Source organism: Dryobates pubescens, unplaced genomic scaffold, assembly GCF_014839835.1.
Source record: "Dryobates pubescens isolate bDryPub1 unplaced genomic scaffold, bDryPub1.pri scaffold_76_arrow_ctg1, whole genome shotgun sequence".
Classification (NCBI taxonomy): Eukaryota; Metazoa; Chordata; class Aves; order Piciformes; family Picidae; genus Dryobates; species Dryobates pubescens.
The window spans coordinates 87,104-111,378 of record NW_026530795.1 but is presented as its reverse complement, the minus strand read 5'-3'; the positions used below and the strand labels follow the sequence as shown (position 1 = coordinate 111,378).

General features: G+C 52.3%; 2 protein-coding genes across 2 annotated transcripts; one reads left to right on the top strand and one right to left on the bottom strand.

Moving 5' to 3' along the window:
* Positions 1-248: 248 nt before the first annotated feature.
* LOC128899825 (olfactory receptor 14A16-like) lies at positions 249-5,561 on the bottom strand. Its single transcript, XM_054179533.1, has 3 exons — positions 5,492-5,561; positions 1,748-1,815; positions 249-1,115 (listed from the first exon to the last, which is right to left on the bottom strand). The coding sequence occupies exons 1-3, from the start codon at positions 5,559-5,561 to the stop codon at positions 249-251; spliced, it is 1,005 nt and encodes a 334-aa protein (XP_054035508.1).
* An 8,824-nt stretch (positions 5,562-14,385) lies between these two features.
* LOC128899824 (olfactory receptor 14J1-like) lies at positions 14,386-17,859 on the top strand (the record flags this gene model as incomplete). Its single annotated transcript, XM_054179532.1, has 2 exons — positions 14,386-14,847; positions 17,839-17,859. Coding segments are annotated over 2 exons (483 nt in total), but the record flags the coding sequence as incomplete, so codon positions are not given.
* Between the last annotated feature and the right edge of the window lie 6,416 nt (positions 17,860-24,275).

Sequence of the window (24,275 nt, the reverse complement as noted above, 5' to 3'; positions counted from 1 at the left end):
AGAGAAATAACTCCCTGCAGGGTCCTTTATTGTGTTGAACACATAGGGAGCACAGCTCCTCCTGTCTTCAGCCTCTGGGTCACAGCAGACAGGACAACACTGAATCAGAAATGGTCTGAAGAAAGACATTTGTGTGGGAACAACATTCTCACAAGGGGAACAGCCCCAGCAGCAGCCAGAACTCCAGCAGCCAGGCTGGGCCTGCACTGAGTGACAGCAGAACTGCTCTGCAGGAGAAGACAAAGAGTTTATTGTTTGTGAAGGCATCCAGCAATCAGATGGCTGAGGGCAGCCTTGAGCTCCTGGTTCCTCAGGCTGTAGATGAGAGGGTTTACTACTGGAGGCACCACTGAGTACAGAGCTGACACCAACAGGTCCAGGGATGGGGAGGAGATGGAGGAGGGCTTCAAGTGAGCAAAGAAGGTAGTGATGAGAAACAGGGAGACCACAGCCAGGTGAGGGAGGCAGGTGACAAAGGCTTTGTGGCGTCCGTGCTGAGAGGGGATCCTCTGCACTGCCCTGAAGATCTGCACATAGGACACCACAATCAACACAAAACAGACAAAGAAAAAACAGACACTGAAGACAAGAAGCCAAATTTCGCTGAGGTAGGATGTGGAACAGGAGAGCTTGAGGATCTGGGGGATTTCACAGAAGAACTGCTCCACAGCATTGCCCTGGCAGAGGGGCAGGGAAAATGTATTGGCTGTGTGCAGCAGAGCAGTGAGAACTCCACAGGCCCAGACAGCTGCTGCCAGGTGGAGACAAACTCTGCTGCCCAGGAGGGTCTCATAGTGCAGGGGTCTGCAGATGGCAACGTAGCGATCGTAGGACATGGTGGTGAGGAGAAAATACTCTGCTGAAATTAGGAAGATGAAAAAGAAAAACTGGAGAACACATCCTGTGTAGGAGATGTCCCTGGTGTCCCTCAGGGAATTGTCCATGGATTTTGGCACAGTGGTGGAGATGGCACCCAGGTCAAGGAGGGCGAGGTTGAGGAGGAAGAAGTACATGGGGGTGTGGAGGTGGTGGTCCCAGGCTATGGTGCTGATGATGAGGCCATTGCCCAGCAGGGCAGCCAGGTAGATGGCCAGGAAGAGGCAGAAGTGTAGGAGCTGCAGCTGCCTTGTGCCTGGGAATGGCAGGAGGAGGAAGTGGGTGATGGAGCTGCTGTTGGCCATCTGCTGCTTCTGGCCATGAGGCACGTCAGTAGAGAAGGAGACAGGGACAAGTGAGAGGAGACTTCTCTCAGCACAGCCGAAACCACTCCCCACTGACCCTCCCCTGTCACACAGAGACCTGCTGCTCTTTATTCTCAGGGACCTTCCTTCAGCTCCAAGGCTGGAGCACTGCTTGGTCCTGGCTTAGGCTAAAAGGCAAGAATGGGAGAGCTCCCCATGGACTCTCTGTCGCCCTGCTCTGCACCTCAGCTGGAGGGTGACCATGCTCCCATATCACCCTGAGCAGCCACCAGACACTGCTGAGAGCAGAGGGATCCACCACACACCACTCAGTGTCTCAGGGTCTCAGCATCCCACCTCTAGTCCAGGAGACACTTGGCTCAGTGTCCCCTGGAAGGCAGCACAGACTGGATGGACACCTCAAGGACACAGCCAAGGCATGACCATGGCAGCTCCTGAAGTCAGCTCATTGCCAGCCTTACAGCCTGCACTGCCCAGAGCTTCCCAGGCTGGAGGACAGCTGGGACACCTCATTGCTGTGGCTCCACCTGCACTGAAGATCTCACAGTGTCTGTGCCTATCTCTGCAGCTGAGGCTTCCATGCCCAGAGAGCCATCAGCAGCACAAAGAGCATCTGAGACAGGCAAGGAGAGGGACAGACAGACACTCAGGAAGGGTCTCAGTTGAGGAGTGTAGGCACTTGGTGAGGTTCCCAGTAAAGCTCTGTGTGATGGTTTAAAAGGGTCAGCCCCTGCTCTAAAGGCACAACTGAGTTTTCCCCCTCACCAGCCAGGCCAGAGACAGTGGAAGCAAAGATTCAGGAGAGCAGAGACTGGGTCAGGACCCCCTGGCCTGAACATAGTCATGAAAAGTCCCCCTGAAAATGTACTTGAATTGAGCTGGAGCTGAGAGCAGCCCTGAGCCACACAGTAGAATCTCCACAGAAGGAACCTGCCCTGCACTGACCTGCCTTGCCCTGTTAAGGGTGGCTCCTTCCAAACACAGCTTCTCCCCAAAGCATCATGAAGAACTCCCTGGGCTGCTTGAGAGCTGAAACTGACAGGCAGCAGAGTCCCTGCCCCAGCACACAGCCCCAGATTTAGGAGATGCCTCCAGGAACTGCAGCTGCACTGCCCTGCAACCATAGACTCGCCCTGTCAGCAACTGCAGTGACTTCTCCTCCAGTGAGCTCTCAGCATCCTCCCAGTCCTGGCCACCTTGAAGCTCTTTTTGCCTTCCTCATCTCCCTGAGATCCCCTGGCAGTTCCCTCAGCCCTGCTGTATGGTGCAGAGGAGCTGCTCCCGGACAGGCCTCCATCATGCCAAGGAGCCTGGCCCAGCTCAGCAGCTCAGGACCAGCCCAAAGAGTTTAAAGGAGCCCTCTGGTGGCTTTGGTGCCAAGTCCATGAACCTCAGAGACTGAGAAGCTGATGAAACCTCTCCAGAAGTCAAAGTCAGATTCAAACTCTGAAGTTTCTTCTACTGTTAATGGGTCCCAGTGAAGCATACTGGGAAAGGGTCCCCAGGGTCTGGTTAGAGCAGAAGGAGACAGTGGATGCAAGGGAAGCATCACTGGAGGCACTGAAGCATCTCCAGACTGTGGTGAGAGCAGAGAAGTGAGGCAGTGCTGACAGGTCAGGACAAGCAGCTCAAGGTGGCTCTGCTGCTGAGGAAACCTGGAGGGGTTTCATTGATCCAAAGGGCTAAGCCCTGACCCCCAGCCCCTGGCAAGGCAGATCCTGTCCCTCACCTGTGGCTCTGGGCTCTGCTGGGGTCAGTGGGGAGTGAGGGTGAGCAGTGACCAGGGTAGGACCTTTTGACAGGTTTTGCTGTGGTTTGCTGCTGAAAAGGAATGAACTGTACCTTTAAAAGTACTTTTATCAGATGCTTTGTGCAATAAAAACCTCTCCAATTAGCTGCAGAAACCTTGGCAATAATTAGAGGATCAGCAGTATTTAATGAGCCCCATGGAGTATTTGGGGCTGATTACATCATCCTTAGGCACTGCCAGGAGACTCTGCCAAGGTACTGCCAAGAAGCCTCTCCAGAAGTCCAAGTCAGAAGCAAACTCCAAAGTACCTTGAAGCACTGATTGGCCCCACTGAGGCTTGTTACTGACAAAGGCTCCCCAGGGACTCCTTACAGCAGCTTGTTAGAGGCCAAGATTGCAGGGAGACAAAGGCAAAGTACAGAGCACAAAAACTTGCCTTTGGTCTAGGAATCAGAAAGGCCAAGCCCTGACCACTGCCCTTGGGCTAGAAGAACCTCAAAGCGTGAAAGCCAAGTTTCTCCTCCCAGGCCTTGGTGGCAGAGGCGACTGCCAGAGCCAAGGGCACAAAGACCTTGATCCTGTTGGGCCTCTCAGCCTTGCTAGAGCCCTTGGCCATCCCTACTGCAGCCTGCCCTACACTGTCTCATGCCTGCAGTTTTCTGCTTTCAGGCTGCTGACACCACTCTTGCTTCCCCAGCCAGCTCTCCCCCTGCCATTTCTATCCCTTCCCTGAGCTGTCTCAGCTCTCCCTGCCATTTCCTGACACCTCTGTATGGCCTCATGCATAGCAGCTCTGCCCTTTGAGGGACATTTCTTTGGCCTCATCTCCACTCTGAACCTTCCAAGCTGCACTTTGTGGAGGTTTTGGTCTCTTCCCACTCCCCAGAAGAGCTCCATCCTCTCTGAAAGCACTCTTCAGCCATGTGCACACTGCTATGGCAGTGCCCTGAGCCTCTATTCTCCAGGCTGAAGCAGCCCATGTCCCTCAGCCTCTTCACAGGGCTGTCAATCCCCATCCTGCCAGATCTCCACTGCAGCCTCCCTAGTTCTTCCTGGGCTCTTTTAGTCTGGAGAATGCAACATCCAGACACCAAGCATACAGATGTGGCCACAGCAGGGCTGAGTCTGGGGGAGGACTACTCCTGTGTCTGTGTGGCCACACTCCTCCTGCTACCACCCAGCTGCAGTTGGCCTTCTTCACTGTGTGCAGGGTTTGCTCCATTCCTGGGTATTTGGAATGGCTCCCACAGACCCTGTGGTGCTTTCCTACCTGGGGTTGGGACACACCAGAACCTCCAGTTCCAAACCAACAGGGAACCACTTTGCACTGGGATGGGCTTGTTCCCATGGCAATGGCAAGCTCCACTTGCTTCAGTGCAGGTTGTGCTTTTGCAGTCAAGCATTGAAGAGACAAAAGATCAGGGTGTCCCTTCAGTAAGTCAAATAAGGGAGCTAGCAGGGTTGTGCTAAGACCTAGCAAGGGTCTTACCCAGCTTATGGTTCCCAGTAATTTCTGCAAATCAGTAAGGCTGGTCACAGATTGCTGAATTTGTATCATTTGTGGCTGCATTGCTTGATCTAAGATTTTTAGTCCCAAATATTTGCAAGGTGCTTGGTGCTGCACCTTCTCTGGGGCTATTTCTAACCCATATTTCCTCAACACTTCTATCACATCAGGCACAACTGCACTCAATATGTCCTCTGTCTGTGTAGCAATTCGCACAGCATCCATATAGTGGTAGCATTACATGGTGTGATATTGTGCTCTGACATGTGATAATGCCTGTGCTACACACCATTGACAAATTGTGGGGCTGTTTTTCACACCTTGAGGCAACACAGTCCACTGATACCTCTGACTGGGTTCACTATTATTAGTCACAGGATCTGTGAAGGCAAATTTTGGAGCATCATCAGGATTCAGTGGGATGATAAAGAAACAATCTTTCAAATCAATAATACAGATATTCCATTTCTCAGGCATCATTGCTGGTGAGGGCATTCCAGACTGTGAAGAATCCATGCTTTCCAGTACATTATTCACTTGTCTCAAGTCCTGAAGCAGCCTCCACTTCCCTGATTTTTTTCATAATTACAAGACCAGGGTATTCCACAGGCTCTGAGATGGTTCTAAATGGGATTGTTGCAGCAGTTCCTTTAGCAGTTCTTTGATGGCTCTGTGATGTTCATTGGGTAGGGGACACCAATCCACCCGTAAAAGGGTCCATGTTAACCACCATAATGGGACAGTAGGCCTACATGTGCCCTCAATTACAGTGGCCCCTACTAAAAATCCTGGGCATTGGTAGTGATATTCACCCTCCACATACTTAAGACACCTAGGCCCCATGGATTCAAAGGCACCACAGCTATGTGAGGATGAACAGCAGCCACTTGCCTCTCAGGGCTGACTACCTGGACAGGGAGCACGCTTTGTTGACTGGTTGTTGTGCCACCAACTCCTGCCATACAGCTGCTGTGGACATTGTCAGCCAGAACGAAGGCCAATGTGTGGAGGATATGACTGTAACATCCTTACCTGTATCAGTCATCCCCTTAACTGTCACCTCTTTAGGCTGTTCACTCTCTGCTCTGAGCATACACGTCATCGTTAGCTGAGCAGTCAAAATAGTCTGTGCCCAAAAGCCTTCAGGCTTCCCTGTGGAACTGAAACCTCACATTCCCCTTTTCTGGGCTTCAGCTGCCAGAACCTGTGCGGTAAAAGGCCCTGACTGCGCAATTCGACTCCCTGCAGGGATAGGTACTGGAGGGCACAGCATCCACACCATAGCAGAGATTTGTCCTTGGCAATCAGAAACTATTGCCCCTGGGAGCACAAAAGGTCCTTGTAAGGTAGTGCTAGATCTTCCTAACAGTAAGGCACTTAGCCCATGTCCTATGTCCAGAGAAGGGCAACAAAGTTGGTGAGGGATTTGGAATACAAGCCCTATGAGGAGAGGCTGAGGGAGCTGGGGTTGCTTAGCCTGAAGAGGGGGAGGCTCAGGGGAGACCTTCTTGCTCTCTACAACTACCTGAAGGGAGGTTGTAGACAGGCGGGGGCTGGTCTCTTCTCCCAGAACAAGAGGACACAGTCTCAAACTGTGCCAGGGGAGGTTTAGACTGGATGTTAGGAAGAAATTCCTCATAGAGAGAGTGATTGCCCATTGGAATGTGCTGCCCAGGGAGCTGGTGGAGCCACCATTACTGGAGGTGTTTAGGAGGAGACTTGTTGGGGTGCTTGGTTGCATGGTTTAGTTGATTAGCTGGTGTTGGGTGACAGGTTGGACTCGATGATCTTGAAGGTCTTTTCCAACCTGGTTAATTCTATTCTATTCTATTCTATTCTATTCTATTCTATTCTATTCTATTCTATTCTATTCTATTCTATTCTATTCTATTCTATTCTATTCTATTCTATTCCCAAAGGCCCATGTGCCTTTTTGCACCTTTTCATGTGTTACGGTGAGTGAAATGTCTGTGGTGACATCCACTCCAGCATTGCCGCTGGTTCTTGCTCGCAAGTGACCCCATAGGCCTGAGAGGTGCCGTGGGGAGGCACTTGTGTCTGTGTGCAGGCTCCCATGGTGCTCTGCTTCCCATTTCCTGAATTACTTTTTGGGGGAGGAGGTTGTCTTGGGTTATTAAACCCAAAGCAGCCATGTTTAGTGAGGTTTCATTCTTACCATACCATGCACAGGGGCCAGAGAGGAACAGGCTCCCACACCCATTATTGCCATTACCTTTTTGTGGACAAGATTTCTTCTAATGTCCCAGCTGCCCACATCTGAAACAAGTTTTTCATACATGAACAGCAGCAGCAAACATTTTCACCAAAGCCTCCACCTGACAAGCAGTGGTGGTGTAGGAGAAGGATAGTTTTCAGATAGCTTTGGGACAGCTATGTTTTGTCTTGAGTCCAGGGATGCACACCTCATAAGGAGCTGAAAAGAAAGACCAGGCAGGATTGGGTTGGATCTGTTCAGAAGCTGTTTGCTAACATTAACCTATTGTATGCTTTGCTTAAGTGCATGGCAGTAGAAATGTAACCAATCAGAGTGTGGCAACACTGCATTAGAAACACAAGTCAACTGTGTAACGTAATAAAGGTCTTGGCCTGGAAACATCTTGTGTTGGGTCTAGGTAAGAATGTCAAAATATCACAGTATCACAGTCTCACAGTATAGCTAAGGTTGGAAGAGACCCCAAGGATCATCAAGTCCAACCTGTCTCGACAGACCTCACGACTAGACCATGGCACCAAGTGCCACGTCCAATCTCCCCTTGAACACCTCCAGGGATGGTGACTCCACCACCTCCCTGGGCAGCCCATTCCAATGATGAACGACTCGCTCAGTGAAGAACTTTCTCCTCACCTCGAGTCTAAACCTCCCCTGGCACAACTTGAGACTGTGTCCCCTTGTTCTGGTGCTGGTTGCCTGGGAGAGGAGACCAACCCCTTCCTGTCTACAACCACCTTTCAGGTAGTTGTAGAGGGCAATGAGGTCACCTCTGATCCTTCTCTTCTCCAGGCTAAACAATCCCAGCTCCCTCAGCCTCTCTTCATAGGGCTTATGCTCAAGGCCTCTCCCCAGCCTTGTTGCCCTTCTCTGGACACGTTCAAGTGTTTTGATGTCCTTCTTAAACTGAGGGGCCCACAACTGGACAGAGTACTCAAGCTGTGGCCTAACCAATGCAGAGTCCAGGGGCACAATGACCTCCCTGCTCCTGCTGGCCACACTATTCCTAATACAGGCCAGGATGCCATTGGCCCTCTTGGCCACCTGGGCACACTGCTGGCTCATGTTTAGGCAGGTGTCAATCAGCACCCCCAGGTCCCTCTCTGTTTGGCAGCTCTCCAGCCACTCTGACCGCAGCCTGTAGCTCTGCATGGGGTTGCCGTGGCCAAAGTGCAGCACCCGGCACTTGGACTTGTTAAATGCCATCCCATTGGACTCTGCCCATCTGTCCAGTCGGTCAAGGTCCCTCTGCAGAGCCCTTCTGCCCTCTAACTGACCAACATCTGTTCCCAACTTGGTGTCATCTGCAAACTTGCTGATGACTGACTCAACCCCCTCATCCAGATCATCAATGAAGATGTTAAAGAGAATGGGGCCCAGCACTGATCCCTGGGGGACGCCACTGGTGACTGGCCGCCAGCCGGATGTGGCACCATTCACCACCACTCTCTGGGCTCGGCCCTCCAGCCAGTTCCTAACCCAGCACAGAGTGTTGTGGTCCAAACCACGAGCTGACAGCTTAGCCAGCAGTTTACTGTGGGGGACGGTGTCAAAGGCCTTGCTGAAGTCCAGGTAGACCACATCCACAGGCCTCCCCACATCCACCAGACGGGTCACCTGATCATAGAAGGAGATCAGGTTGGAGAGGCAGGACCTGCCCTTCCTAAATCCATGCTGGCTGGACCTGAGCCCTTGGCCATCCTTCAGGTGTGCAGTTATTGCCGCCAGGGTAATCTGTTCCATCACTTTCCCTGGCACTGAGGTCAGGCTGACCGGCCTGGAGTTTCCAGGTTCCTCCATCCATCCCTTCTTGTGGACGGGGACTACATTGGCCAGTTTCCAGTCATCTGGGACCTCTCCAGTGAGCCAGGACTGGAGGAAAATGATGGAGAGCGGCTTGGGCAGCTCATCTGCCAGCTCTCTCAGCACCCTAGGATGGATCCCATCCGGTCCCATGGACTTGTGGGTGTCCAAGCGGCTCAGCAGGTCCCGAACCAATTCCTCATGGATTTCTGGGGCATTACACTGCTCCCCGACCCTATTACCCAGCTCAGGAGGCCACTCATCCTGGACTCCTACCTTGCTGTTAAACATCGAGGCAAAGAAGGTGTTCAGGACCTCAGCCTTTTCCTCATCTTCGGTCACCGTGTTCCCCTCCAGGTCCAGTAAGGAGTGGAGGTTCTTCTTGCCCTTCTTTTTAGCGTTGATATATTTGTAAAATTGCTTTTTATTGTCTTTCACAGAGGTGTTCAGTTTCAGTTCCAACTGGGCCTTTGCCTCTCTAATTTTATTCCTACATAATCTAACCACTTCCTTGAACATACCTCGAGAAGCCTTCCCCTCCTTCCAAAGGTGATACAGCCTCTTTTTCTCCCTTAAATCCTTCAGGAGCTGCTTGCTCATCCAGGCCGGTTGCCTTCCCCTGGGCTCATCTTTCAGCTTGTGGGAACTGCCAGTTCCTGTGCCTTCAAGAGCTCCTTTTTGAAGTAGGTCCAACCCTCCTGGACCCCTCGGTTCATAAGGGTTGGTACCCAGGGAACTTTACGAATAAGTTTCTTAAAGAGGCTGAAGTTTGCCCTCCTGCAGTCCAAGGTGAAGGTTCTGTTGGTGCTCCTCCCTATCTCCCTGCAGATTGAAAACTTCACTATCTCGTGGTCACTGCACCCTAGGCAGCCTCTCACGGTCATATCTCCCACCAGCCCTTCCCTATTGGAGAGCAGCAGGTCAAGCAGAGCCTGTCCCCTGGTAGGCTCACTTAACAGCTGCGTCAAGAAGCAGTCCTCCATTCGCTCCAGGAATCTTCTGGACTGCCTTCTCTCTGCTGAATTAAGTTCCCAGCAGATATCTGGCAGGTTGAAGTCACCCACAAGGACAAGATCTGATGATCTTGAGACAGCCTCCAGTTGTTTGTAGAATAATTCATTGTGGAGGACTGGCTAATAACTAAAGGACATAGAAATGAACTGAAGATGATTTAGTAAGACACAGAACACAGCTGGTTTAGCTGATAGAGCGTGACTTGGCAAGGTATAGCTGGTTTAGACCAATCATGGACAAGGACAAAGTCACCTTGAAGAGTTTCAGGAGGAAACTTTGCCAGCAAAAAGAGGAACTTGTGGTTAGCTTATCGGGGTGCAAAACCACAAGAGGCAGGCTTGACATTGAACATGTAACCAATAGTATGATAAAGATTTGCATATATGAATAAGCTATCCTATATAACCTGTGTAATTTTGAATAAAGTTTGAAGCTTGTTTATCAATCACATTGATTGAGTCGTCAAGTCTTCCTGCACTGCGACAATTCATCAGCCTCCTCAACCTGGTTGGGTGGTCTATAACAGACTCCAACCAGGATGTCAGATTTGTTGGGCTGCCCGCTGATTTTAACCCACAGGCTCTCAATTCCCTCATCTTCCACCTCAAGTTCTGAGGCAGAAAGTGTCTCCCTAATATACAAAGCCACCCCTCCTCCTCTCCTCCCTCACCTATCCCTCCTAAAGAGCCTGTAGCCCCCCAGTGTAGCACTCCAATCGTGCCTGTTGTCCCACCATGTTTCTGAGATGGCAACTATATCATAGTTGCCCTGGTGGATTAGGACCTCCAGCTCATCTTGCTTATTGCCTAGGCTGCATGCATTGGTGTACATGCACTGCAGCTGGGCTCCCGACCTCTCAATTGACCCTACCTTGTGCCCTACTCTTACCTCTGCAGAGGGACTGATGTCTTCACCCACCCCCTTCAGACCTAGTTTAAAGCCCTCCTAATGAGCCCTGCCAACTCTAGTGCTAGGACTCTCTTACCCCTTCTAGATAAATGCACCCCATCAGGACCCAGCAGGTCGGGTGCCGTAAAAGTAGCCCCATGATCAAAGAAACCAAAGTTCCTCCGCTGGCACCATTCCCTGAGCCACTTGTTGATGGTGTGGGTTCTGTTCCTCTCAGTGTACTCCCCTGCCACTGAGGGAACTGAGCAGAACACCACTTGCGCACCTGCCCCATCGATCAATTGTCCAAGGGCCCTGAACTCCTTCTTAATTGCCCTGGTGCCCTTCCTGTCGATCTCATCACTCCCAGCCTGTATTACCAGCAGAGGGTAATAGTCAGAGGGACTGATGAGCTTGGGGATTCCCCTTGCAATGTCCCTTACCTGCGCCCCAGGTAGAGAGCAGACCACCCTGTGGGATGGGTCAGGACGACATATGGGTCCCTCGGTACCCCCCAGGAGAGAGTCCCCAACAACTATAACCCTTCTCCTTTTCTGTGTGGAGCTGGTCGTTATAGCTGGTGGTGGCCACTTGGCCTTAGGCTTGGCCTTAGGCTGCTCCCTGGAGCTGGTCGTTACAGCCGGTGGGGACTGCTTGACCTTGATCTCCCCTCTGGATGGCTGCTCCTCAGCCCTCTCATCCCCACCGCCCTCAGCCTGCAGGGCCTCATACTTATTATGCAAGGGCAGCGGAGGAGGAGGAGAGGGCCGGGGTGGATTTCTCTTGCCACCCTTGGCAGGGACCTGTGTCCATCCCTCTCCATTTTCAGGGGCCTGTCCCTCAGCAGGGGAGATCTGCAGACCCTTCTCCCACAAGTCTAACTCCCTTTCGCTTTCCCTTATTGACCTCAGCCTAGACACCTCCTCCTTCAGCTCAGCCACTTCATCCTTCAGCTCAGCCACCAGGCTGAGGAGAAAGTTCACCTGCTCACACCTGACACAGGTGTCCTCTCCCTCTCCCTCTATTCCAGCTGCCAGGCTGAAGCACTCTCTGCAGCTGGCAGCCTGGACTCCAGCATGCTGGAGAAACAACTCTGTCCGGGTAGATGCTGTTTTTCTACCTTTGGTCTGAGTAATGACCATGGCTACCGAGACAAACTGGCGCCGCGTGCACAGCCCGCCCGGGATTTAAATCTCCCGTGGCTGACGTCAGGCACTCGCTCCTGTGCACGCTCACAAGAGCACGAGCTCGCCTCAATCCCTGCCCTCCAGGAGTCCTCCCGACCCGCTAAACCCCGAAAGCAAGGCAAAAAGCCGAGCAGAAGGACCAAGCTCTTTGTGCCCTCAGCTCTGGCACTTGCCTCTGCCACCAAGGCCTGTGAGGAGAAACTTGGCTTTCAGGTTTTCAGGCTCTACTATTCCAAGGGCAGTGGTCAAGGTTTGGCCTTTCTGCTTCCTAGACCAAAGGCAAGTTTTTCTGCCCTGTACTTTGCCTTTGTCTCCCTGCAATCCTGGCCTCTAACAAGCTGCTCTAACGAGTCCCTGGGGAGCCTTTGTCAGTAACAAGCCTCAGTGAGTCCAATCAGTGCTTCAAGGTACTTTGGAGTTTGCTTCTGCCTTGGACTTCTTGAGAGGCTTCTTGGCAGTACCTTGGCAGAGTCTCCTGGCAGTACCTGAGGATGATGTAATCAGCCCCAAATACTCCATGGGGCTCATTAAATACTGCTGAACCTCAAATTATTACCAAGGTTTCTGCAGCTAATTGGTTTTTATTGCACAAAGCATCTGATAAAAATGTGTTTTAAAGGTACCTTTCATTCCTTTTCAGCAGGAGTTGTCTCTTTGCAAGCAAACCACAACAAAACCTGTCAAGGTCCTATTGTGATCACTGCTCATCCCCATTCCCCACTGCTCCCAGCAGAGCCCAGGGCCACAGGTGAGGGACAGGATCTGCCTTGCCAGGGGCTGGGGCTCAGGGCTTGGCCCTTTGGATCAATGAAACCCCTGCAGGTTTCCTCAGCAGCAGAGCCACCTTGAGCTGCTTGTCCTGACCTGTCAGCACTGCCTCAGTTCTCTGCTCTCACCACAGCCTGGAGATGCTTCAGTGCCTCCAGTGATGCTTCCCTTGCATCCACTGTCTCCTTCTGCTCTAACCAGACCCTGGGGACCCTTTCCCAGTATGCTTCCTTGGGACCCATTAAGAGTAGAAGAAACTTCAGAGTTTGAATCGGACTTTGACTTCTGCAGAGGTTTCATCAGCGTCCTCTGAATCTCTGAGGTTTACAGGGCACCAAAAGCTACCAGAGGAGTCATTAAAAAGGCTTCTGCTATTCCTCTGCTGCCCTATCGGGCCAGACTCCTTTGCTGGAGGGAGCTGCAGGCAAGAAGGCAGTGCTGCAGGAGACAGCTCTGGCCAGGAGCAGCTCTCTGCACAGCACAGCAGGGCTGAGGGCACTGCCAGAGGATTTCTAGGAGATGAGGAAGGCAGAGAGAGCTTCAAGGTGTCCAGGACTGGGAGGGTGACTGAGAGCTGACTGGAGGAGAAGTCACTGCAGGCAGTGACACAGTGAGGCTGTGGGTGCAGGACACTGCAGCTGTAGGTCCTGCAGGCATCTCCATCTCGGCAGCTGATGCTCAGCTGAAGGCTCCTGCAGTGTGCACACAGAAGGAGGACCAAAGCCCTTCAGTTCCATCCTGTGAGCAGCAGTGAGCAGCGCTGGGTAAGGAGAAGGCTTCACCCCCATTCCCTCTGCCTTTCTCTCTTCCCTTCACTCTCTCTGCAGCACTGCAGGCCTGCTCCCTGTTTCTCCACCTTTCCATGGTTGTGGTGGTTTTAGGCAATGCCTTTAAACTTTAGTTACAGATTTTGAGCAGCAAAGTAGGAACAAAATAAATAGATCACTCTTGGGTGTGAAAAGGAAAAGAAAAGATTCTTCTAAACAAATTCCCTGGATAAATATCTGGAATCAGAGGAGCTGTACCATAACAATCCTCTCTCTTCTCTTCTGATCTCAGCTGTTTTGCTTAGCTGGGGAGAGATCACCTGCTTTGGCTGGCCTTGGCTAACTCTAACCCACTGCTTTTTTTCTCTCTTCATTCCTCCTTCCTCTCTTGGAAGAGGGTGCAGGGGTTATGGGCAGTGGAACAGCTTCCCTGGTCTCTGACCAGGGGGGGTTTGTGTTGTTTCTTAATTGTAAATACCTGTCTCATATTGTCACTCCTGGATGTTCTGTACCTGTTCATTGCATTCCATTGCAGAGTGTAGCTCTTGCTTGTCAATACAGCTTCATTTGCTTCTAACTGAGCTGCTCTGGCAAAGCTAAGGCTGGGGGAAATTTCAACCCACCACAATGGGACTCTTTCTTATTCTCTTGGATTGGGTTGTTGGTCACTTTCTGTTCTGACACCAGAGGAATCTTCATGGCAGTTCTGGGTCCCTGCTGCATTTGAAGCTGTGATGAACTCTGCCATGGGTTGGTAGTGATGGGACTGAGCTGATCCATTCCTCATGCAGCTCAGGGACAGGGCTTACAATGAGGCTGAGAGAAGTGTTCCCGAACTTGCCACTGCCTTTCGCTCCTTGCACAGGTCTCCACGGCCAGAGGCAGCAGATGGCCAACAGCAGCTCCATCACCCACTTCCTCCTCCTGCCATTCTCAGGCACAAGGCAGCTGCAGCTCCTGCACTTCTGCCTCTTCCTGGCCATCTACCTGGCTGCCCTGCTGGGCAATGGCCTCATCATCAGCACCATAGCCTGGGACCACCACCTCCACACTCCCATGTACTTCTTCCTCCTCAACCTTGCCTTCCTCGACCTGGGATCCATCTCCACCACTGTGCCAAAATCCATGGACAATTCCCTGAGGGACACCAGGGACATCTCCTATGCAGGATGTGTTGCTCAGGTCTTTCTTCTTCCCTTTTTCATTGCTGCAGAGTATTTTCTCCTCACCACCATGTCCTACGATCGCTATGTTGCCATCTGCAGACCCCTGCACTATGAGACCCTCTTGGGCAGCAGAGTTTGTCTCCACCTGGCAGCAGCTGCCTGGGGCTGTGGCTTTCTCAATGCTCTGCTGCACACAGCCAATACATTTTCCCTGCCCCTCTGCCAGGGCAATTCTCTGGACCAGTTCTTCTGTGAAGTGCCCCAGATCCTCAAGCTCTCCTGCTCCACATCCTACCTCAGGGAACTTTGGCTTCTTGTGCTCACTGCCTGTTTCTTCTTTGTCTGTTTTGTGTTGATTGTGGTGTCCTATGTGCAGATCTTCAGGGCAGTGCTGAGGATCCCCTCTCAGCAGGGACGCCACAAAGCCTTTGCCACCTGCCTCCCTCACCTGGCTGTGGTCTCCCTGTTTCTCAGCACTGGCATCTTTGCCGACCTGAAGCCCTCCTCCATCTCCTCCCCATCCCTGGACCTGGTGGTGTCAGTTCTGTACTCAGTGGTGCCTCCAGCAGTGAACCCTCTCATCTACAGCCTGAGGAACCAGGAGCTGAAGGCTGCCCTGAGCCAACTGATCACTGGCTGGTTTCAGCAGCAATAAACTCTTTGTCTTCTGCTGCAGAGCAGTTCTGATGTCACTCAGTGCAGGCCCAGCCTGGCTGCTGGAGTTCTGGCTGCTGCTGGGGCTGTTCCCCTTGGGAGAATGTTGTTCCCACACAAATGTCTTTCTTCAGACCATTTCTGCTTCAGTGTTGTCCTGTCTGCTGTGACCCAGAGGCTGCAGACATGAGGAGCTGTGCTCCCTGTGTGTCCAGCACAATAAAGGACCCTGCAGGGAGTTGTTTCTCTGAGTTCCTTCCTCCAAGGCTTCTGTGGAGCTGCAGGGCAGTGCCTGTGTGCAGAGGTGGAGGGGCAGAGTCCCAGCACAGCAGCAGTGCTAGGGAGCCCCAGAGCTTGGGCTGTCCTCAGCTGCTCTTTCTTCCCTTCCACCCTCTCCTGTTGAGCCTCTGTGCTGGGGCAAGGCCTGAGTGCTCTGGCAGCTTGGGCACTGTGCTGCTGTGTGGCAGTGCTGGGACTGCAGGCAGGGAGAATCCAGGGCTGCTTGTGGGACAGAGCTGAGCTCCTGAGCAGCACTGCCATCAGAACAGGAGGTCTCCTCATGACATCATACCCCAACCCCTTCCCATTACAGACTGCACCTACTCAGAGTCCAAACTGGATACCCTGACCCCCTTCCAGTATAGATTCAGTCCAAACATGGTTCCTTTAACCCCTCCCAGTGCAGATGTGGCCTCTTCCCATTACAAGCTGGATCCTACTGTCCTCTAGCACTGCAGCCTGGGTCCAGTCCCATTTCCAGTATAATCTGTGTTATTGTCCTCACATAGTACAAAGTTGATCATTTTAACACATCCCAGTACAGACCTGGCCTCATCCCAGCACAAATTGGATCATCTTGGTCCCTTCCCAGTACCTACTGCATCTCTCCCCGTGTTAGCTGCCTACTCTGATTCCAACCCAGTAATGACTGTGCCCCCTCCCAGTACAAACTGCATCTCCTGACTCCTTCCCAGTATAGACTGGGCCCTGTCCAAACTGGTGTCCTGATCCCATCCCAGTATAGTACAGGACCAGTCCCAGAAACTGGATCCAATGGCATCACCCAGTGCAGACTGGGGACCATCCCAGTGCAAACTGCATCTCCTGATCTCTTCCCAGTACAGATAGGGTCTCATCCCACAGCAAAGTTGAAGCCCTGGCCCCCTCCCAGTTCCAGCTGCTTCCCTCCCAGTGCAAACCAGATATCAGGACTCCTTCCCAGTACAGACTGTGTCTGCTCCCAGGAAAAACTGCAACACCTGAACCCCTCCCAGGACCAGACTGAGCCCCATCCCAGTACAACCTGAGTGCCCTGGCCACATCCCAGTACAGTCTGGGACTCATCCAAGTACACACTGGGTTCCTTTAAACCCTCCCACCACAGCCTGGGCCCTTTCACAGTCACAACTCCATACACTAATCACACCAGAGTCCAGTCTGGGATATCTCCCATTTCAAACTGGATCCCATTAACATCTTCAGGTACAGCCCAGGCCTTGTCCCAGTACAAACTGATTCCACTCATCCCATCCTGTGCTGTTTAATATTTTTATCAGTGCTATAGACAGAGGGATGGAGACACCATCAGCAAGTGTGCAGATGGCACCAAGCTGAGTGGTGCTGTTTAGATGACACAGGAAAAGGAAAGCATTGAGAGGGCCCTGGACAAGCTGGAGAGGTGGTGTCCAGGTGACCCTCATGAGGTTCACCAAGAGCAAGAGTAGGGTCTTGCAGCTGGGCTGGAACAATCCTCACTAGCAATACAGGCTGGGAGAGGAGGTGATAGAAAGCAGCCCTGAAGAGAAGGACTTGGGGGTGCTGGTGGGGAAGAAGCTGGCCAGGAGCAGGCAGTGTGAGCTTGCAGCACAGAAGGCCAAGGGCAGCCTGGGCTGCATCCAAAGCAGCATGGTCAGAGATGGAGAGAGAGGATCCTGCCATTTTATGATGCTCTCCTTTCCTACTGCAACCAGCTCTGGAGCCCTCAACACAGGAAGGACAGGGACCTGATGGAGCTGGTCCGGGGGAGGGACACCAAAATGATCAGGGGGTTGGAAGCAATATGGCATTCAGAAAAGGAGCTGTGCAAAGTGTGTGTGTGGAGGGGAGAAGCAGTCTCCCCCTGGAGCAGAATTTCTCTGTGAGCAGAGAGGCAGCTGCCCTCAGCTCAGGCTGCAGCATCTTGCTGGGGCTCTGAGTGAGCAGCTTGTGGCTCATGGGCTCGCAGGGCAGCTTGCGGCCGGGCAAGCAGTTGACAGTTCTCCAGTGCTCAGGGTGGGATGAGCGGTTCTCATTCATCTCACCACAGCTCCAGCAGCTTGCACCAGCACCTCAGGTGTCACAGGTGGAGCAAAGCAGCTTTCTGGCTGCAGACTCAGGCAGCAGGCATGCAGAGGCTGCTTTCCAGTCCAGCAGCATTTACCAGCTGCAGCTACAGCACATTCCAGTTTCATGTGGACAAAATAGGCTTTGGGGAACCCCAAGTCTTCTTGGTAGAACAAGGGAGAGTTGTTTACCATCTTGGCTTGGATTAATAAGGTGCTGGAGACAATAATGGCCAATGGCAGAAGAGAAAGAGAGGAACAAGAGAGTTCAACCTAGAGAATAAAGTTTGCCCAACCCCTGGGAAGCTGCACAGGGAGTCCATAAGCGTGGCAGATGGCCAGGCACAGCTGCAAAATGTGCCCTTTGATTCCCTCAACCACAGGCCCTGCCTAGACAAGCCTGGGCCTGTCCAGCTTTGCAGACTTGCCAGCACCTTGCCCTTGGTCTAGTTTTGTGCTGAATACCCCAGCTCCATGGGGAGGGGGTGCAAGGGGGGGGTTTGTGTTTGGGCATGTTCAGACTTGTGCCTCCAGGACAAGCAGGTGTAAGCTTTGGAGTGATCCATTCCGTGTCCATGCAGGTTATTAACGGATCCTGTTGAATGGCTACATGAGTTGTTTTGCTTTCCTCACTTGACCTTCAAGACTCTCCCAAGACCCCTCAAGGACACCTCCCTGAACTGAGCACATGGCTCCAGCCCTGGCCCTGGGAAGAAATGACCCCAAAGTGGCCTTTTGGGAAAGAAATGTCCAAAGAAAAGCAGCAAGAGACAATACTTTATTAGGGGTGGGGTTCCCATTCTAATTAGGCATTATCCTTGGGATGAGGTTTTTCTTTTGCCTCTCCGGAACCCTAAGTGTTGAGGAACAAACAGCCAAATCCCAGCCCAGCTGCAGTGGTGGCAGCGGCGGTGCTGACTCAGCACTGTCATTACTCTCCTCAGCACCGGCTGGTGCTGAGAAGGGCAGGGGCACATTTGCTCCTGAGGAAAGAAGGTGTAAAAGAGGAGATTGCAGTTCAGTCTGCTGGAGAAGGCCCTCCAGGGGGGTCACATTTGGCCTGGCAGTGCCGGGGTCGGTGTATTGCTGTATCCCCTGGGGCACGCTGGTCACCAGCGTGGGGTGAATGTGCCAGGTGAGAGAGGGGCTGCGGCTGAAGCCCTTGCTGCAGCCTGTGCAGGGGAATGGCTGGTACTGGTGTGGGTGCTGCAGTGCTGGCTGAGGGAGGCTATCTGGGTGGAGCTCTTGCCTCAGGCAGCTCAGAGCTGCAGCTGCTTCTGGGTGTGGACGCAGCAGTGCCAGATGAGGTTGGAGCCAAGGGTGAAGTTCTTGCTGTAGTCACCACCTGACAGAGGGCTGGGCACTGGGCTGGGGGCAGTGGGGCTTCAGCAGCTCCAAGCTGGATGGGAAGCTTTGCCCACCCTCAGGGCACTGATGTGGCTGCTTGGGTGGCACAGAGGGGCTGATATGGGTTTGCCCTCTTCCTCTTCTTCATCTTCCTCCTCCTTCTCTTCATTCTTCTCCTATTCCATATCATCCTCCTCATCTTCCACATCATCCCCTTTGTCCTTGTAATTATTGTCATCCTCCTGCTCCTAATCCTCATATACTTCATCCTTGCTGTCCTCATCCATGTCTTCATCAACCACTTCTCCTCTTCCTAAAGGCTGAGCTTTGACTCCTCCAAATTATTCTTCAGGTGATCCTTCTCCTCTAAGATCCTGTCCAGGTCCTTCTGAGAGGCCATGGTGCTGAGAGGAATGGTCACCCCTGTGTTCTTGGGCAAATCCTTGGGGACCAAGTGACTGAGAAGTAAGGACACTGTGTGTGACTTCTTGCAATGGAGGGATCAGAGCCCTAACTCCTGTGCTGAGTCCCCTGGCTGTAGTGCTGATGGGGCTGACACCCCCAGGACGTAGCCCTCCCAACCATCCCCCTCTGGCCATGCAACTGATTCCTGACCACCTGGGGCTCAGGGAGATGAACTCCTCAATTCCCATCACAGCCAATGACCCTCAAAGCTCCACAAGTGGTGAAGTGTGGTTTGGAAGGAGGGTCTGGAGAGGGTTCGGAGGTGCTCAGGGGTCATCTGGAGCCTGGGATCTTGCTGCTGTCCCAAAGTTGGGTTCTTTACCTTCTGGCCTGTTCCAAGGAGCAGATCTGCAAATTTTGCTCCTCCCTAGCACAGAGGAGCAGGGCTGATGGAGAGAAGAGAAGAATATGACCCCAGGCAGAGAGAAGCAAAGGGTTCAGAGGAGAGGACTGACCTGCAAGGAATGGCTCAGCCCTGACCAGGGCTCTCCCAGCCTTGCACTTCCCTCCCTGTGGCTTGGGGGTTTGTCACCTCCTGCCAGCTCAGTGCATCTGTGCTTGGATCACAGCCAACAGGGAGGTGATAGAAAACTCTGAAAGTCAAAACCTTCAGGGTCTGTGCAAGTGGCAAAAGATCCCAGGATGATTCAGCATCCAAGGTTCTCCAGCTCAGAAAAACACCTGATGGAAGTCAATGATCTCCCCCTCTAAAAACAGTGACCCTAAAGCCAGAGCCTTGCAGCTCTCCTGGATCACAGCAGCTGTGTCCAGTATCTTCCCCCCTCAGACATCTCTCAGGCACAACCTGCACCAAGGGCCAGCACTGAGTCAGACTTCCCCAGGCTCAGGTCTCATCCTCTGAGAATGTTGAAGCTTTGTGAGGGTTTGCCCTGAGCTGCAGCAGAAGGAATCTGAACTCCAGGGCAGCCTCTCTGCCAGCCACTTCTCCACCTCTTTGTGTATTTGGACAGACACCTTTGCTGTCACCATGTTGGGGGCCTCTATGTTCCACTGGACCCAGCCAGCTCTGTCCCTGTGTCTTCTCTCCAGGCACAGCCATACAAATAGATTTGAATTCAGGATCCCTTGCAGTCAGTCAGGGTCAGCCTTGTCCTTATCCACTCTGGAATTCAGAGACTCTTTGATTAGAACACATTCTGCTGAATCACTTTGGGGATTGCACATTGGTTCATAAGGAAGAACTGCTAGGATCCAACCTTTTCATCTGCTTCTCACTCCCAAGACCTCTTGACTGACTGAGAAATCACAGCCATGTCACAACCTGTTGGCTTTGCCTCATCCTTGTGGACAGGCAAGCTGCTGAGAGACAGCTTGTGCTGAGCAGATGGCTCCTGAGGGCTTGGATTGCTGAGGCAACTTTCTCAGCCTTGGCTTTGCTTTGCTTCCAAAGAGCAACAATTCTTCTGTGGCTGTGTGCAGGTAGTTCTCTAAGGAGAGCAGGGGGCAGCTGGTGCCATGGAGCTGTGAGCTCCAGCTGCAGAGAGCAGTGGAGAAGTCTAATGCAAGGAGCAGGGATGTAAGCCCCAGGTGGGTAGGGACTGCAATGGGGAGGCTGGGGAGGGTGAGGAGCAAAGTTGTCCACTCAATGTCAGGCCTCAAAGGACAGCTTCTGTTCCCAGTCCAGACCCCCTGAGCAGACAGCCTGCATCATTCTGGCTTGGTGGATGCTGCTGTCACCTCTGTCCTCATCTGAGAAAGAATCAAATAGTTTACCATCAAAATCTGAGCTTTGTGAGGTGCACTTGGAAATCTGGAAGTAAACAACAGAGACTCAAAGAGCTCCTCAGGGCACTTGGGGATCATTCCATGAACCTCAGGTACTGAGAGAAGAGTGAAGAAACTGTGCAAGAAGCAAGAAGCAAAACACAAAGTACCTTGAAGCATTGATTGGCCCCACTGAGGCTTGGTACTGCCAAAGCCTCCCCAGGGACTCATTAGAGCAGCTCAGGAGAGGCTGTGATTGCAGCAGACAAAGGCAAAGTGCAGGAGAGCAAACTCTGGCTCTGCTTTCTGGAGCACAAAGGCCAAGGCCTGAGCACAGCCCCTGGGCAGGCAGATCCTGTCCCTCATGTGTGGGTCAAGGCTCTGCAGGTGCAGTGGGGGTGGGCTGTGGGTTTCATAGCAGTATAGCATGGCCTAGGTTGGAAGGGACCTCAGAGCTCATCTGCTCCAACCTCCCTGCCATAGGCAGGGATGCCTCTCCAATAGACTCAGCTGCTCAAGGCTTCATCCAGCCTGGTCTTCAACACCCTTAGGAGAGGGCATCCTACCTGGGCAGCCTATTCCAGAGTCCCACAACCCTCATACAGAAGAACTTCATCCTAAGACCCAGTCTAAATCTCCTTTTCCTTACTTTAAAACCTTTCCCTCCTGCCCTGTCACCAGGCACCCTCATGTAAAGTCCCTCTACAGCCTTCCTTTAGGATCCCTGTAGGGTTTTTGATGCTGAGTGGAGAACAAGGGCCTGACAGTCCCCAGCCTTCCTGGGGCTGTGGAAAGAGGCAGTGAGGCCCTCCCAGTGCCTTAGGATAACATCTCCTCACAGGCCTCAGGGGCAGAGAATTTCCAGAGTCAAGAGGGCACAGCCTTGCCTTCTCTTCATGACTCCCACCACTGCCATTGCCCTTTGCCAGCTCTACCACAGCTTTGTCCTGCACTGTCTCACAGCTGCTTCTTCTGCCCTGCAGGCTGCAGACACTCATCTCACTTCCCCACCTTGGCCTTCCCATGCCTTCACTGACACCTGCCCACACTCATACTCTGCTCCTTGGGACACAAAGAGAAGGGCTGATCCCAGACTCCTTCTGGAGATCTTCCCAGGCCACAGCACTGCCCTTTGAGAGAGGTTTCTTGCTTCTCATGGCCAGTCTGCACCTGCCAGGCTGCACCATCTGGCAGTGTTCCTCCCTCTTGCTCTTTCCTACCTCACCAGGAGCTCCCAAGGCTGCTGGCCTTGCAGTTTCTTGGCTAGGCAGCACTAAGCCCTGTGCCTGCTGCTGTGCCATCAGGTACTCAGGCAGCAGAGACACAGCAGCCAAACCATCAGCCCAGGCCCTTTGGCAGAGGGCATCTGACAGATCACTGTGCCCATCTTCCAGCCATGAGCCCAGGGCTGCCTTGTCAGCTCCTGCAGACACAACTGACCTCACAGTCCCTTTGCCAGCTGTGTTCCTGCTGTTGGCCAATCCTCTCAGGAGGCATAAATGGTCTCACCTCCCCCTTCCCAGTCCTTGGCTTCCTACTGAATGGTGAGTTCCTGAGACACAGCTGAGCACAGGATTGCACACTCAGCCATCAGCCTCCTTGTGGCCAGAGCCTGAGCAGATCAAAGTTTCACCAGATCCATCTGGCAGATTGCCTACCAAGGGTTTGAGTGGAGAAGCTGCTGGCTCTGTCCTGCTGCATTTGTGGAGGAGACTCCTGCACATCCTCTTGTCCAATGATCCTGCTCAGGGCAGGGTTAAGCAGATGAGGTCCCTCAAGGGCTCTGCCCAGTTTGGCTTCATCACCAGAGGAACTGCAAAGGCCCTGGGTCAGATGATGCAGGGAGTTCATGAAGACATTCCACAGTGCTGGCCCAAGGGCTTGCCCTGAGGGATACCACTGGGAAGTGTCTGCCAGGAGGACTCTCCACTGGTGACATTTGGGCTTCATCCATCCCCCAGCCACCACCTCCTGCAGTTCTGCACTCCAGCTCTCAGCACTCTGGCTTTAAAAACACTATGGGGGACCATGGCAAAGCCCTGGTGTCTTGGTCCGGAGAGGAAAAGAGACTCTGTTCTTTTGAATATTCCCGTGTTGTGAAATTAGAGGCACAAATGAGGCCAAAATATCAACAGCTAGACTATTTATTACATAAATATAACGGAAATAAGAAGGGGAGAGGAAGAAGATAGAGAGGGAGAGAGAGAAGGGAGAGAGAATTATATTACCACACCCCTCACCCCACACCCCCCCCAAGACAGTTTGAGTCTGTGGAGGAAAGGTGCTGCAGGAGATGCTGGGTTTGTAAAGAAACGGTGCTGAAGCTTTGGCTGGAGAAGAGATGTGATCCCTCTGGGCAGCCTGGGTCTGTAGAGAAAGGGTGCTGAGGCTTTGGCTGGAGAAGAGATGAGGTCCCTCTGGGCTGCTTCTTCAGCTCCATGAGTGGCAGCAAGCAGGACTTAGGACATGGAGAGAGGGTTCAGTCTGCTTCCTTCCTCCTCAGCGGCATGCTCGTCTTCTGCGTTTTTCTTCTTCCTAAGTGTCCTGGTTGGACATGACTAGGAGCTGGGGGAGATAGACAAAGGAAAACATGTACCAATAAAAGGCCAGCCAAACCTGTTTGGCCAGTATCCTGACCACTCACCACTGTGCTGATGCCCAGAAGGTGATTGGCGAAGTTTCAAACTACTTTTCTGCCAGTGGTCAGTTTTGTTTCAAAACAGCAGTTAAACAGAGGGGTTCTTCAGTAACCCGGCCCCCTTTTTTTTTACTTCCTTTGGCCCTGGCTTGTCTCCTGCTGGCAAGGTGGGTGCTGCTCGCCCATCCCCCTCCACCAGCATCCACCACGTGTACTCCAGTTTCGCTTTCAGTGTTGGGCAATTGTGCTTGGATCCTATTTTTTCTCTTTATTTTTCCTTGGCTTTACAAAATTATACCGAGAACAGAGTTCTGGATTACAAACTTCTCTAACCGCTGCTCTCAACATCACATCTTGGACTGGTTCGGAATCTCCGGACTGAATATCGCTTCGTAAGTGATATTGATTATTGAATTCCTAAAGCATATTGGACATTAATTTCCCTCCTGCCCTCTGCCTTGCTCCACCAGGGAGCAAAGGAGACCAAGTTTGTTACTGGATTAAGAATTGCGGCTCCTCGCTCTCCCTTCAATTGTGAGTTTGATATCAGGAGTGTAGTTACTCTAGGTCCAACTAAAGTGTTCACAGCATTAGAATTACCAACATTTTGTGTAAGTTATTCCCCACCGGATACCCGAACCTAAACAAATTGTATATAAGTTTATTAACGTTTGGCGCGGAAAAATTGTTATTAATAAATCGATCCCTTCTGTTAATTGATTATCCCGCTTATCAAGCGTTAGTAGCCTTATTTTTTGAACTAATTCAATTCACTAAGCCAGTAGTTGCTCAAGTCTTTTATACAGTTTTTAGTCCTTAGGTATGTGTCCAAGCATTGTCCCT

What these genes read in the sequence shown, in the direction of transcription:
- LOC128899825 (XM_054179533.1), bottom strand. Translation starts at nt 5,561, where the DNA reads ATGACGTGTATGCTCAGAGCAGAGAGTGAACAGCCTAAAGAGGTGACA. An exon ending in TAAGGGGATGACTGATACAG is followed by an intron (nt 1,816 to 5,491) that starts GTAAGGATGTTA and finishes TGCCTGTCTCAG; the next exon opens with ATGCTCTTTGTGCTGCTGAT. An exon ending in CAGAGATAGGCACAGACACT is followed by an intron (nt 1,116 to 1,747) that starts GTGAGATCTTCA and finishes AGGCAGCTGCAG; the next exon opens with CTCCTACACTTCTGCCTCTT.